At 36.4% G+C, this 16,448-nt stretch overlaps 1 protein-coding gene and 1 non-coding gene across 2 annotated transcripts in view; one reads left to right on the top strand and one right to left on the bottom strand.

Moving 5' to 3' along the window:
- LOC134791673 (solute carrier family 23 member 2) overlaps positions 1 to 16,448 on the bottom strand; it is an 80,538-nt gene that overhangs the window by 59,699 nt on the left and 4,391 nt on the right. Inside the window, exons 2-3 of the mRNA XM_063762759.1 lie at positions 12,570 to 12,692; positions 11,387 to 11,507 (exon numbers count right to left, since the gene is read on the bottom strand). Coding sequence (XP_063618829.1) covers positions 11,387 to 11,507; positions 12,570 to 12,692 — 244 coding nt within the window. The remainder of the gene's footprint in view (positions 1 to 11,386; positions 11,508 to 12,569; positions 12,693 to 16,448) is intronic.
- On the top strand, positions 4,825 to 4,896 carry Trnaa-cgc (transfer RNA alanine (anticodon CGC)). Its single transcript has one exon. It is a non-coding gene; the product is annotated as a tRNA-Ala (tRNA).

Raw genomic sequence — 16,448 nt, 5'->3', positions numbered from 1 at the left:
CTTTAAACTTCTTCGAATACTCCTTCACATGTTCTTTAAATTCATCACTCTGATTAAACCGCCGTTCCTCATATAAGGCATACAGTTCACGTCTTCTTTGATGTAAGTCCGCAGTAGCCCACTCACTAAAAACTGATGCACCACTAACTACGACCGATTTTGAGGTGAATATCGCATTATAATGATCCATAAAAGTGTGAAAGAATGAATTATACATACTATTAGGACTCATATCGGAAGACAAAAAGGGTAGCGCCTGAACTAAACTTAGCTTCATTCTTTCCACGCGGTCCGAGGTTACTGGTACAAAAGTTATTTGTTTTCTCATGGTATTTTTCCTTAATGCCTCAAATACCATTAATTGACCTAAGTGGTCTGATTCTAAATTGCTGATAACTTTTTTAGCAATAGGAAAAATATCTGTGAAAATATTATCTATACAGGTTGCACTAGTAGCAGTCACTCTAGTGGGCTCCATAAACATGTGGTTGAGATTACAAGATTTAAAAAGATTCAATAATCTACAAGACATTGTTGAATTTTCCATAATATTTACATTAAAGTCGCCGCATATAAGCAATTTCTTACTAGAAGATGATATTTTAAGTAGGGCAGATTCCATTATGTTTTCAAATAATTCAAAATTACTTAATGGCGGCCTATACACACAGACAACAATAAATTGCTCTAATTCTACTGCACTTAGTTCTATAGTCCGTTCAACAGACATGGATACAATGTCCTTACGTTCCTTAAATTTTAACTGACTATTTAATATAATTAATGACCCACCATGTATGGAACTAAGTCTGGTGAACGAACTTCCCGCCTGGTGATTATTAAATTGGGGCATTAATTCATTATTATTTAACCAATGTTCAGTAAGACATAAAATATCAATATTAAAATCATTCAAAAAAAGTTCTATCTGTAAATTTTTTCCTCTAATACATTGAATATTTTGATGCACCAGGTGGATATACTTTCCATGTTTGCAGTATTTTTCATTATATTTATTTAAAACTAAATTGCCAGAGACAGAATCTTTTGTCTTAACACCTAGTTTAAATCTATTAAATCATTGGTTATGACTGGAACCAATTCCATGTTCATACTGGGCTGCTCAATAGGAGCAGAATTGTCTGCCAAATTCTTGGCAGAAATGTCAAGTAAATATGATAGCGATAAAGCTATTTGTCTTTTGTAATAATTTGAAAGGCAACACTTGCCTTTAGTCAAAAACACCATAGGCATATGGTATTTACTAACAAAATTGTTAGTGTCAATTATGCTAAACTTACTACTATATGTACAAAGATTATATAGAGATATATTTAACTTATGTCTAGTGGTATTTTCTGCCTCTGACATTTGCTCACAATAGGGGAATGTGAAAAAAATAATTTCATGCACTGCAAGCGAGTTTAACTGTTCAAAGTATTTAATTAAATTATTTTTGTTCACATTACCCCTATTCCCCATAAGAATAAGCAGTGTTGTCTTAGAATTAATATTACTGTCATTTAAAATTTGTTTTAAGATATTTTCAAAGCTACTGTGAGGCAGACAATTGCTGATTGTACTAAGTCCCTTTAGGTAAAAGCTTAAAAATGAGCTCATATTGCTTCCAATTTCATCAGAATACATAATAACATTAGGTTTAGGTGTGCTTTGTTGTGTAGTGTGGAAGGAGCTATTATCATTTACATGCTGTTGTGGTAAACCGTCACACAGGCTTAGGTCGAGTAAACTGGTCGACGAATGTTCAGTCACTGCACATGACTGGGCATTGGTCAGTGACTCAAACCGTTCTGAATTAAGCTTAATCTGGGATATTAAATCATCCATGGCCAAAGAATATTCATTAATCACCTTTTTAGAACTCTCATTTATTTTTTCTAAGGATTCTATGGAATCCTCCAAACTCTGAATTTTTAATTTTAAAGTCTGTGTGTCGGTTTCATATTGCAATTGACTATTTTCTAACTGGGCAGAATATAAATCTAACTTATCCACTAAATTAACATTAATTTTACAAAATCTCAATTTTTTAAAAAACAATTTATTTATTTTTGACAAGTTTCGGTTTTTTTTTATTAGTCTATTTAATTTAATATATTTCTTTAGTTATATTATCTTTACTATATCGTATCTAGTTAATCTCTAATTCATTTCCCGAATCGCGCCGATGGTCTGATGTCTAGACTAGAGGAACTTTTAACTTATAATACTGATGCGCCGTCGGAAATTTCAACGTAAAAAAATCGAAGAACTTTGAATATTTATTTATGATTATAATTAGGTACTCGTAATTCATTTTCCTTTATGGGTCCAATCGTCCAATGCCGCAGGCGGAGGTTTTGCAAGGAATATTATTTTTATAACTTATTTTTATTTTCATCTATTTTATCAGTATGTTTTAGTTTTTATTTTATTATAAGTTATTAGTTTAACTTTCCAATTCTTTAGAAAATTTACGCACCTTACAAAATTGTAGGTACATATTACCTACACGAAGTACGGGCTTAGTTCAGGGTCTGGTAATTTCTGTATTCCCATTTGTCCCTGCCCCACGTGACCGCCGCCATACATGAGGCGGGAACAAATGGGAATGACGTATATGAAAACGCCTATTCCCATGTGTGCCCGGCGGCGGGGACACATGAGAATACACCGATAATTTGAGTGTTTGTTTTCGTCATTCGACTCATTTTGTTGAGAATCAAATCAGTTTACTACTATTATACATATTCTTATAAGAGTTATTAAGACCTCGATGATATATAGAATGTTTTAGAAACAATGACATCAAATCAAATCGAATCGAAGATCATAAGACACACACAAGATATAATGATAACAATTTCTACCGCACTTTGGTTTACAATAGGTATAACTATCAACAAACGAAAAACGTGATTTATAACAACAGCCTGGGATTATTTTTGAATATTGAGCCTAGTGAAAAGTATTCAGTATGTTTTTTGTAGCCAATTGTATGTAGATTATTTATGTTGTAGAACATTTTCTGCTATGAGCTACCGTTTACGAGTAATTTACGAAAAACTAAAAATAAATGAACCTCAGATTTGATTATAAATAACATTATTTCTTTGATAACTTTTTAAATATTGATCCTTGCGAAAAGTGTACTATATCTTTTTTGTAGGAAATTTTGTGTAGATTATTTACGTTTCAGAACATTTTTTGCTATTGGCCACTCTTTACGAATTATATACGAAAATATAAAAAAAACAGATCACAGAATTGATTATAACTAACTTTCCGGCTTTAATATCTTTTTACTATTGATCCTAGCGAAAAAGTGTACGGAATCTTTCTTGTTGGCAATTTTATGTAGATTACTTATGTGTCAGAACATTTTTTACTATGAGCCACCGTTTACGAGTTATTTACGAAAAACTAAAAAAAGGGACCTTTAAACCCCCCTCCACTCGTTAGCACAACCCCCATCCACAAGTACTTTCAGTATGTTGTGTAAGGCACTTTTACCTACAACTGTGCGAAAATTCGCTTATACACGAATTATTTCCCCTGTGTGGCTGTTTTTGGTCTTCATTTGGTGGCCTATTAACAGACGCATTTTGTTAGAGAGTGAGTCTTCTGTACCTAGTACTATTATTTATTCTGTGTCGAAGACAAACAACATAGAGGTGCTTACAGAAAGTGCACTATGAAGTCAAACTAACGAATATGATTGTTATAGGCTTTTTATAAAACGTACAGTCAAATAATTTAATTTCCTATCCATTTTGTACTTTGTCATAGTAGGTCTCTAGCGACTTGCATATTGATTGTCACTGTGACTGTGAAATTAAATTCTGTAACCCAGCCTGCACAGCCAAGATGTCAATTGTTTATTAAATTACGCTCCGTAGCGAACGAAACGCTTATGTCTCTGTCGCGCTAATATAGAAGAGTTATAGAGAGAGATTACCGTTTCGTTCGCTACGGCGTAAACGATTGCCATCTTGGCTAGGCACCCAGATTATCTTTTCAGCAACTTGGTGCCACAGTTTTCGTAGCTAATAAGATCCAAGTCAAACTAAAGCATCGTAAAGAGTCAGACCGAGCTAAGTCTGCATGCCATTTTCAATGACACAATGTAGCCACGTCGTCATTAATGTCAAATTTCTATAAAAGTATGTCCCCACTTTTTTCAGTTAAGGGGCTGTCCGAGGTTTTCATCGATTTTAGACAATTTTTGAATCGTATCTCCTTTTTTTGCACTATAGATAGAATTATAAGACAAACGGTTATCGGTTTTTCAATCTTTTATCTCCGGTTTTGTCCACCGGATTTTGAAAGAAATGAATACTAATTTTACTAAGAAATTTTTAAACATTGTCTAAAAAAACACTTTTTTCGTATCTAGTTTGCAGTGAAGGATCTTACATGTACAAATTTAGGTAGATATTTGGGTTCGTCTTTGACGTCTCGAAAAACGTGTCCAGGGTTTTCATTTTACACTAATTAACACAAAAGTTATGGCCAGAAAACCAGTTTTTTAGCCTAAAATTGTTCAACTTTGATGCCAAATATCTCAAAGACAATGAACTTTGAAGTAAATATGGGATACTATATTGCTTAAAGCCGTTGCGGTTAATATAATAAGCTACAAAAAACATTAGAACATTAAGGGATTCAGATCGAAGGTCATTGGCGTGGGGTAGCTCCTTAAATTCGGTGCAAAGTTAGCTTAGACGGATTGTAAAGTCTGTAAGTAGACTATCTGTAAATTATTGTCTGTGGCACGATTGTGGCAACGCAGTGTAGTGGCAAATTTCGCTGGCTCTGATAACCGGGGGTGTAACTCAGTGGTAGAGTGTCTGCTTCGCATGCTGAAAGTCCTGGGTTCAAATCCCAGCACCTCCAACCTGTCTGTTACTTTAATTTTTTTTACAGTACAGCTATAATAAGCACATTACGTAACCACGTCAAAAATTTAAAGGGCCATGTAGGTACTACGTTGTACGATAAATTTAGACGTAAATTTATTTATTTCATGATATGAAATTACAATAAGTATAAATTATTTTACACTAATCTGTTCTTCCTCGCGTTATCCCGGCATTTTGCCACGGCTCATGGGAGCCTGGGGTCCGCTTGACAACTAATCCCATGATTTGACGTAAGCCCTAGTTTTTACGAATGCGACTGCCATCTGACCTTCCAACCCAGAGGGGAAACTATGCCTTATTGGGATTAGTCCGGTTTCCTCACGATGTTTTTTCTTCACCGAAAAGCGACTGGCAAATATCAAATGATATTTCGTACATAAGTTCCGAAAAACTCATTGGTACGAGCTGGGGTTTGAACCCGCGACCTCCGGATTGAAAGTCGCACGCTCTTACCAAAGACCAAAGACAAAATTTACACTAATCTATACGAATTTATATTATCATAGTTTATAATATGATCGATACACGTGCGAATACGTAATTCGCAACTCGTGTCGATTTAATTCGAATTTCCTATTTTTCGCAGTTGTATCGTAAAATTCGTAAATAACTAGATATGTATTTGGCAATTGTGCTTAAATTGCAAAAGAAGCTACTTGTGTCGATATGCACTATGCACAGTTATTGATAGTTGCTTTAATGATTTGAAATTTTAGAATGTAAAGGTTTGGCTTTAAACTTTACAGACTTAATGCCAAACGGTTAACCAAAGTGCAAAGTCAACCGTAGAGCCAAATAGAGACATACATGTACTACAAATGATGCAAGAGAAAAGTTATCTCGAGTTAAGTAGGTTGGTAATGAATATGGGCAAGAAAATGATAACATTGATAACGGGGTTTAATATTTTTCCTCACTTTACATAGGTAATATTTGTAAAGTCAATCATCATATTGCAACCTGAGTATATACACTATAATATATACCAACACAATACATCATCATATACATAACAGGTGCGACGAGGAAATATTACACATATGGGCATCCAAATCTAATATGACAATAAGTATAGTAAGTATTGAAATCTAGCGCCTGATGGAAAGTTATGAGCAAAGTTGCTCCGATGTGAGTCCAGTCCTCCTACACAGGCGCTACGATATTTGTAGTAAGTATAGGTTGGTATAGGCCCGAATGAATTAACTTACATATGTTTTATTTAAAATATACGACTTATATGTTTCCTGATAAAAAATAGCACTCAATGAATATTACTTTATTTATAATCACAACGTGACACTTATTGACACGACGTCTTAACTGTCAAAAGTGTAACTACCTACTATTCTTTTTTTTTATTTTACTCCTGTGACAGGATCCATCCTGTAATTTTTACATTATAGTAATGAATAGTTTTATTCATCAATATCTAGGAAAAGTGAATCTAATCTAGAATTTAATACATTAATCTCCTTACACTTATCTTTGTTATGAGAGCAAACTATTAATTGAATTGCTTCCTGGTGATTACTATTGTGACTACAAAGGTAATGATCACTTACTCAAGTATGTTAGTATAAATATAATAATCCATACTAATATTATAAAGGCGAAAGTGTGTCTGTCTATCTGTCTGTCTGTTACCCCATACAACCATTTCCAGTCGCCGTTACGACGCGGTGTTGACACATCTTGTGTCGACACCGTCTGTTTCGGTCACAATTCCAGTCGCAGAGTCGTCGCCGTGTCGACACAGTTACCAGAAATGGGGAAGGGTCGACACATGACACAAAGTGACATAAAGTGTGGTCGCCGTGTGCACACATTGTTTCGGGTTTGCGACTACTTTAAGTATGCCAAAATCATTCGTTCATTCGTTCATTTTGTTCCTGTCAAATGGAAACTGTCAGAAGGAAAAATACTTAAATAAAAATAAGTGACATTAATACGCCATCTCTAAAACGGATTACAAGACGTAATTATATATTGTTTGCATTTATATTACAATATGACTTAAATTATTATGGGGAATTAAACTGCTCGAGTGGTTTGATAAACTAAGCGTAATATAATCAACGCGCCACCACATTGTTTTAGTTTAGCCGGAAATGAAATTGTTTACTTCTCAGTGCCTGTGTTCATAAGTATATTATTTGAAGCATTTTTAGTACTTCGATGCGTATACTATACTTAAATAACAGAAATAACGCTTTACATACTACGAAACTTGTTAATTATGATGTATAAATATGGTTCAAGGCTGAGAAATATTGCAGTCACAAAGTAGTTGCAATGTTTCGACTTTGTGTCGACTCTGTGTTGACACATGACACGCGCTGTCAAAAGTAATAACAAAGTTACTGGTATGTTACTGGATTTGCAAAATGGCTCCTTGTGTTGATTTGTTTTCAGATATTCTCAAAGTGTAAAAATGCCGTGGTCAGAGATGGGCATTAATCGATTAACTGTTTATTCGACTAATTGATGGAATAAAAAAAGTTAATTCTCAAATTTTAATCGCGATTAGTTTAGTCGACCTAACATAGATTGAAATTGAATTAATCTGAATACTAATCGAATAAATTATCGATTAAATCTCGATTGAAAGTTGACAGGGGGCCATTTTTGTACGTAAAAATAATAGAAATGTCTTGCATGCAGATGGTAGCAAAACACTTTGTCATAAAAGTCGAGATGGGTGTCGATATATAGGTTTTAGGGAGTGCCGATTTCGAAAATAATGACCATTTTGGAATCCGAAATGGCGGCCATGCACTGTGTCATAAAAGTCGTCATGGATGTCGTTTTATACGTTTTAGGGGCCCCAATTTTGAAAATGATAACCATTTTGGAATCCAAAATGGCGGCCATGCACTATGCCATAAAAGTCGTCATGGGTGTCGTTTTATAGGTTTTAGGGGGCGCAGATTTCGAAAATGATAACCATTTTGGATTCCAAGATGGCGGCCATGCACTATGTCATAAAAGTCGTCATGGATGTCGTTTTATAGGTTTTAGGGGGCCCCGATTTAGAAAATGATGACCATTTTGAAATCCAAAATGGCGGCCATGCACTATATCATAAAAGTCGTCATGGGTGTCGTTTTATAGGTTTTGGGGGGCGCAGATTTCGAAAATGATAACATTTTCAATTTAAAAATGGCGGCAATGCACTATGTCATAAAAGTCGTCATGGATATCGTTTTATAGGTTTTAGGGGGCGCAGATTTCGAAAATGATGACTATTTTGGATTCCAAGATGGCGGCCATGCACTATGTCATAAAAGTCGTCATGGATGTCGTTTTATAGGTTTTAGGGGGCGCAGATTTCGAAAATGATGACTATTTTGGATTCCACTTTTATGACAAAATACGTAGCCGCCATCTTGGATTATAAAATGATCATCGTTTTCGAATTCTCCACTCCCTAAAACCTATAAATCGACATCCGTGACGACGCAAGTTATCTTTATTTTCAGATCTAACAAATTGCTACAGAATACAAAGGACAAAAAAGAAGCGAGGAGGTAATGAAACAAGCAAAAATACAGATGAAGAGATGAAGAGAATTGGGTGATTCTTAAATTGTGTCCAGATTTTTTTTGTCATAAAAGTTTATATTTTTCACATATTACTAAATCTATGGCAAAAGTTATAATATTGCAATGGATTCCATCGCATGTAGGTATAAGTGGCAATGAGACAGCTGATGCATTAGCAAAACAGGCATGCAGCGATGGCATTGAATTTCACTTGAAACATTATATGGGGGCAATAATGACTGTTTACATTTAGTCAAATTAAAGTGTCGCGAATTGTGGAAGGAATATTTCGACGAGAGATCTAGGGACAAAGGTATTTGGTATAAGACAATACAGCCACAACCCTTTAATTCTCCTTGGATTGATAATAGTGTGTTGTGTAGGCAGGATCTAGTTTTATTATTGAGATTGCGCTCTGGACACATTCCATTGAATAAGTTCGCCTACCTCATGCGTAAAGTGAATTCGGAATTATGCACCTTATGTAATCGCGTCGAGGATGTGTATCATATTTTAATGGAGTGTGTCCGAAATGAGCGACTTAGAAGACAGATATTTCATGACAATGACAGTTCCATTGGGTTATGTAATACCTACCTTTCGAACCCCATGTCTGAGGTTGTTGAAAAGGTACTAAATATTGTTAAGTGCGGTCTGAGGGACAGAAATGTGTGATGTAATTAAACTAGATGTAGCTATTTACTTTCTTTTAACTTTGTTAATTAAGTCTGTTTTTTATGGGGTGACATATTCGTTCAATCGAAAAAGCCCCTTAATAAAGGAAAAAAAAAAAAGTTCCGTGACATTTCGACCTTGTAATTTTTTAAGTAAATGTTTTTGTTTATCTATGAGGATCTCACTAGAATAGTATAATCAAGGTATGTTTATATTTGATGAATGAAATAGTAACGCAAAAAAAAAAAATATTTGTGTCTTATATTCCTGCCGAAGACTTTTATTTTACCTTTTCCTTCTACACAAGTTTGGCCAAGTAATAAGAATTTAGGGCACTCAATTTTATTTTGACTTCTACAACAGTAAAGCTACGAGGCCATGTTTTGGTATCGTTTTCGTATAAATTCGCAGTACCAAATTTAGTTAAGGTATCACATTGACACCATTCCCAAGTAAAAACATATAAACTTATTAAAATACTTTCTTTTAAACTCCTCTTCACGCTTAAACTGCTGAACAGTTTTAATTTAAATTTGGTACACATATATTTTGAGTCCCGAGACAGGATATAATAAGTTATCTCAAAAATCACCCTTTAAAGGTGTGAAATGAGGTGTAGGGGGGAATTTAGAATTGACTTCTTGAAGTTAATACTGTTTAAGTTTAGGTTTGAAGTCATGTTTTTTCATCATTTTTAACTAAATCAAAGATGTAGACCATCCCAAATTTCATATAAATCGGTTCAGCGGTTATTGATTTCCCGTACAAATTTCCACGCCACTTTTCACACCTTCAAAAGATGATTTTGGTTATAAGATCTATCCTATGTCCTGTTCCGGGACGCAAACTATTTCTATACCAAATTTCAACGAAATCGGTTCAGCGGTTAAGCGTCAAGAAGAGTTTCAAAAAAACCGGCCAAGTGCGAGTCGGACTCGCGTATTAAGGGTTCCGTACATTAAGTCCGACTCGCGCTTGACTGCACATTTCTAATAGGTTTTCCTGTCATCTATAGGTAAAGAACTATTTTGTGTATTCAGACGGACATACATACAGACGCACGAGTGATCCTATAAGGGTTCCGTTTTTTCCTTTTGAGGTACGGAACCCTAAAAAGATTTATTTTTATTTTGTGGAATGGTGTCAATGTGATATCTTAAATGGATTCAGCACCCCAGATTTATACGAAAACGATACCAAACACGGCCTAGCACCTTCACTGATATAGATATATCAAGATAAAATTGAGAGCCCTAAATAAACTTTCAAGAGCGGATATCTCAAAAACTATTCAACATATCGAAAAAATTGACGGAATAAACTTGTAACAAATTAAATTAACTTTCATTTTGTATAAGTGACCATGTCGCTGAGATGCATAGTTTCCGAGATATAATCGAAAAACGGGAAAATGGGACCTTCAAAGCCCGCTCTCTCCCCCCCCGCTCAAGGGCTACGGCCGGGGACTTTTGATATGTTCACCTCCTAACTTGTCAAACCGAGTTACGGAGTCAAAAATTGTGTTCCGAGCATTTCCCTCTACAACTTTTGGAGCATTCGTTGCCTGACCTAAGTAGCTTATTGAATTTCTTTAAAAACTTTTCTGTAAAAGGTTGACGGGTGTTGGGTGTTTATATAGTTTCGGTCGATTATTATCATTTGCATTGCCCATGATGACTTACTAGAATTACGAGCACACGAGACACTAATAGTAGTTTGACAAACCTTGGTTTTCAAGAGGTATTTTATATTGACATTTGCTGTCACAAATTTGCTGTCAGATTTAGTCGCAAACCGCACGCAAAGTGCACACAAATGTGTCGACACCTTGTTACGGAAAAGTGTAGACACGGCGACGACACTTTGTTTCGAAACAATTCTAGACACATTGTGTGGACTCTGTTACGACACATCTGACATTTAGTTACCACTTTGTGATTCTGCGACTGGAATGGTTATATGGGACCAGTGTTACCGCTTAAGCCGCTGAAGCGATTAGTTGAAATTTGGTATAGAGATAGTTTGAGTCCCGGGGAAGGACATTATAATCATAACCATAATCATTTATTTGCACATAAAAAGGGTTTTACATAAATGTGTTATAGAGTTACATGTCCAAGCCTTTTTAGCTGTTGTATAGGAAAGTTTTTATGTCGGAAATCATCCAGGATCAATCAGCATTATCGTGGCGCTACACCTACTTTCGCGAAGTCGCGGGCAAAAGCTAGTAATAAAATATTGGCTAACCTGTGACAAAAATCATAGTGGAGATGATGTTGGATCGATCAGGGTCCGTATCTTGCATGCACAGCGCGGGACAAAGGATGAAGGGGATCGCCACGATGGCTCCGATCATCGTCAAGTAGTGCTGGAACAAGTCATTTGGTTTATAAGACCCGCCGTGGGGTGGACGCTGACGCTGACGCTGATGTGGACCAGCGTCTTTTGAGCGTTGGCGTCTAGACAATGCTACGGAAAAAGGCCTTGCTGCATAGTTGCGTCAACGTTGCGTCGAGCAGCAGCCGTAGAGTTGACTAGACGCTGACGCTCGAGAGACGCTAGTGTCACACCACACTAGCGTCCCTAACTAGGTGGCCCTAAGGGGGCAAAGTTGTTGTTTAACTCCTTGTGTTGATAGCCGAGCAAGCGAATGATTCCATAATTGAAGCACGAGCTTAACGAGAGGTTAGAAAAGTGGAATCTTGAGCGTTGCGAGGGTTTCAAAGCACGAGGGTAAAACAAACTTTGCTACTGAATATGTTCTAGTCACACGGGAGTTTTATAGTTAAGATAACCAACATAATAAATATATATAATATAATATAACGAAACCCAACGCGTGCTTCGTATGACTACGCGGCATCCTCAGGAGATATTAGGTACGGGACAAACTTAATATTAAGAGTCGTATACCTATTGTTGAATTCGTGCCGAAACAGTTCCAAAGTTATAATAAGCTGGTTTCCGAATATTAATTGTAGTAGGTACTGACCTAGTTTCTTTATAACGTCACTCATCTATAAAACCCCTCTCCGCTCAGTGTTCCTTTAATATAATATATATAATGAATGACTTCGTTCATTAATAGAATCATTAAAGAGCCGGTTTTACTCAACCAAGTTTTTAATGAAGCGAGAATAGTACTTTCGGTGGTTTATTACCCTGACCCCTGGCCCAAAAGTTGATGAATAATGTTACCCTCATTTTAATTTTATTTAGCTCGTACCTAAGTGATTCGAGCTTATGCCGATGAGTCAAAAAGGTTTCGAAAATGGGCGCCTTATCGACAAATGCCGCTCAAAAATTAAACAAGTACCTAACTGTATTTTTGTGACACACTCTTTTATTGCTGACTGTACTTCTTCTCATTTGCAAGACAGTATCTTGCTTCTGATGGCCTGGTAGTGGTCCTCATAATTATAAAGCCTACCTGCAAAGCCATGAAGATGCACAGATACCAGGCGGGTACGTCGTCGATGCCGTAGGTGACGTTGCCCTCGCGCGCCTCGCTCTCCTGCTTGCCTGGTACATCCTCAGCTTCTGGTTCACTAAACTAATAAAAAAAATGATTTTAGCACATGTATACACGTAAGTTATAGTTAGGTATTTATGATACAAGTGCGAATAATAGGAAATTCGCAACGAGTAGCGAATTTTAAAACACGACCGAAGGGAGTTTACATCAGACACATCATTTTATCACGAAAATTGATAGTGCTGCAGCAGTAACATTGCAACAGAATAATGCTGCTGCAGTCGCTACCCGAATGTCACCTTTATCATATCTTAGACAGTAATTGATGCGATCCGATAATCGACGATGGCGGAGAAATCCAAAATCCAAACCACCGTATACTATAGGTAATAGTTAGTAATCAATGAAATATGCCGCACGCCTGTTCTTATTTTAATTCTATGAATGTTAATATTCTGAACTTTTCGGGGGGGGGGGGGGGTTTGAACCCCCAAACCCCCCCCCCTGGCTACGCCCGTGGTTTACACTGACACGTGTACTGTAATAGGCACTAGGCAGACTAATAGGCACTATGTACTTACTAAAAAACGACTTACTATGTAAAGTATGTAAGTACAAATATGTCCATACTAAGCTAACCCGTTTCCAGTGCTCACAAGTGTGAGCCGCACAAGACATTTGCGAGTAGTCTCAACAAGGTTATGGCTATCATGGCCTACGGCGGTCCCTTCCGATACTTGTTAGAGGTAAGAATTATCAATGTGGTGCTAACTATCAACAAATTGAGGGTTATTGGAATAAACCATATCTGTCACAAACTAGTCAGAGTCTCAGAGTCAAGCGGGCAAGGCGTTCAAAATAATCTGGACACGCTATAATGCAGCTTACTTGGTTGGTATGCGGTTTATTTTCGTGTTTCAATTATCCGGGTTTCAGTTATTATTATGTTTCATATTAAGTAATATTACTTAACGGCCCAATTCGAGCAATGCTGGAGTTTAATTAAAGTTAGGGAAACTTTCATTAAACTTTTAAAACTATGCCCCAAAAATGCTGATGCCTACTACAATACTTATCCGCTAAGTAGGTACCACTTACAGTTTAACTTGAATAATTGCAACTACATATAACTTGATATAACTTACATTTACTTCCATTTCACAACGGTCACAACACTTTTATTTTTACCACCAAAAAGTTAGATAAGTACCTATCGACCTTATGTGTATTATAACATTATTTAGTAACTGCACTACTCTACACGGGCTCAATAAACTAAAGAGATTTTCGGGTTCTGACACAAAAAAAGTGTTATATTTTGATTTAGGGGCTGTCCATAAATTACGTCATCGATTTTTGACGATTTTGGACCCCCCCCCCCCTATAATCATCCAAAAATCATGCATAAAATGACCCCATTTCCTCCTACTTCATGCTACCGTCATCCGATGTCCAGACCCCCCCCCCCTAATTTGAAATGACGTAATTTATGAATAGCCCCTTATCACTAAAGTAAACGTATACCTAGTCACTAGTGGGCCTAGACGCAATCTAAGAAAAGTAAGAAATAAATAAATAAACAAAAGAATATCGAGACGCTACACCATACACCATATTAATTGTGTGCTGAACATGAGTATATCAAAACACAACTGAAGCTACTCAAATACTATCATCGAGCAATTAAAGTGTAATATAAGGATGATTCATACTTCACACAAAGAAGAAAAACGTTCGAATGGAATCGCCATTCGCACCAAATGTCACTTACAATTTTACAAGCTACTCACATGATTGATATTTTTCAGTGACCTAAAACTACAGTTGCCAATAGCATGTAAGTGGTTATAAAAACGAATATTTTTACGCCATTAAAATTTCGGTAAAATAAAGTACGCTGAGACACATCTAAGTATTGGTTCGATTTCAATCAGCGCAGCAAAATTAATAAATAAAAATTCTGCTGATACGGAGCTGATTGTCTTATTGAATTAACCGATCATCCGGTTCGAAGGACCAATAAATTATAACCGATGTTGTCGCCATGTCGCCCAGAAGCCTATAAAAAAGTCTCCCATTCCATTCTATTTTGAACGTGTATTTTGACAAATCAAAATTGTCTTTGTCTTCGCAAGTTTTGATATAACGGCTACAGTATAATAAGGTGTACAGTCAGCTGCAATAATATGCTACTCTTCGAAGGCCGCAAAAATATGTGACACGCTCTTATGGCTCTACAAATAAGATCGTCTCAGACAGTTTTTCAGCCTTCGTTGTGTAACATATTATTGCAGGTGACTGGACCTTAATTTACGTTTCAACGCGGCGCGCTACGTGTGAATAGTCCTTTAGAACATACCAGACAGTTTTAGCTTAGTGTGCATGATTGCTCCCGGCGAGGAATATTCTCATATTCTGCATACTATTACAAGTAATTTGAACTGTCAAGCATGGCGCTGTGTGGCCATTGTAGTGTGATTGACTGATTACTGTGGCGTGATTGATAATTGCTGTAGTACTCATATTCTTATTACCTACATCTGATGGAATGTATCATTTACATTATCTAAATGGTATATTCAGTAATATCATTAATTTTCAAAGATGTAGCTTGTTGATCAAACGGAACGTAAGTAGTCGTAATGTTGGCGTATGCGTGTCTGTAGGTACGGACTACTACGGACTTAGGGTTGCCAGATCGAAAAGTGCTTTTATCGGGAAAAAATATATTTTTTTCGGGATTTTGGTACTTAAGTCGGGAAAAAAAAACATTCAAATTAAAGTAATTGAATTAAAAACAACGATATTTTACATTATGGGCACTACGCTCGACGTGGGTCGCTCGCTTGTTCGACGATGGTTATGAAATTATTGGTTTATAACATGAAGCTGTTTTTCGGGATAATTTTCACTTTGTCGGGAATCGGGAACACATGCTAAAAATCGGGAGAATCCCGCCAAATCCCGACCATCTGGCAACCCTAACTACGGTCCATGTATAATTATGACCATTATACCCAATAAGTACCCAAAAGTAAGTAAGTAGTATCGTATCAAATCAAGTATCAATATCGCTAAACCCTATCGCTAAACGCTATCGTTCTCTTTGTACAGTTTCAAGTGGAATCCCGCCATGGTCTATACAGGGTGATTCATGAGACGTGAGCAGGACTAATCCTGCACACTCAGTAACTGATAATTGATCGATCACCGTCGTATTTAGGTGAAACAGCCAGATTTTTTCCTATTTTTTAACTTTTTGTGAGGGCAAATTTAATCCTCTACAATCATGGTCACCCTACAAGACCTAATTAATAAGCATAAAACCTCTTTCATTTTTGATTACGAAGAAAATAAACTGTCAAATTTGAGTGAGATACGAGTTTTTAAAAGTAACCAGACCGCGATGACAGTGGTGACATTCAATTTGACACAGAATATCGGTAGTTTAGTATTCTAATTTTAGGGTGACCACGAATACAGAATACAGAATACAGATCTTTATTGGTAAAAGCAGATTTTACAGCCCATATAACCATTCCAGTCGCAGAATCACAAAGTGGTAACTAAATGTCAGATGTGTCGTAACAGAGTCCACACAATGTGTCTAGAATTGTTTCGAAACAAAGTGTCGTCGCCGTGTCTACACTTTTCCGTAACAAGGTGTCGACACATTTGTGTGCACTTTGCGTGCGGTTTGCGACTAAATCTGACAGCAAATTTGTGACAGCAAATGTCATTATAAAATACCTCTTGAAAACCAAGGTTTGTCAAACTACTATTAGTGTCTCGTGTGCTCGTAATTCTAGTAAGTCATCATGGGCAATGCAAATG

Source organism: Cydia splendana, chromosome 6, assembly GCF_910591565.1.
Source record: "Cydia splendana chromosome 6, ilCydSple1.2, whole genome shotgun sequence".
NCBI classification, from domain to species: domain Eukaryota; kingdom Metazoa; phylum Arthropoda; class Insecta; order Lepidoptera; family Tortricidae; genus Cydia; species Cydia splendana.
This window is presented reverse-complemented; position numbering and strand designations above follow the sequence as displayed.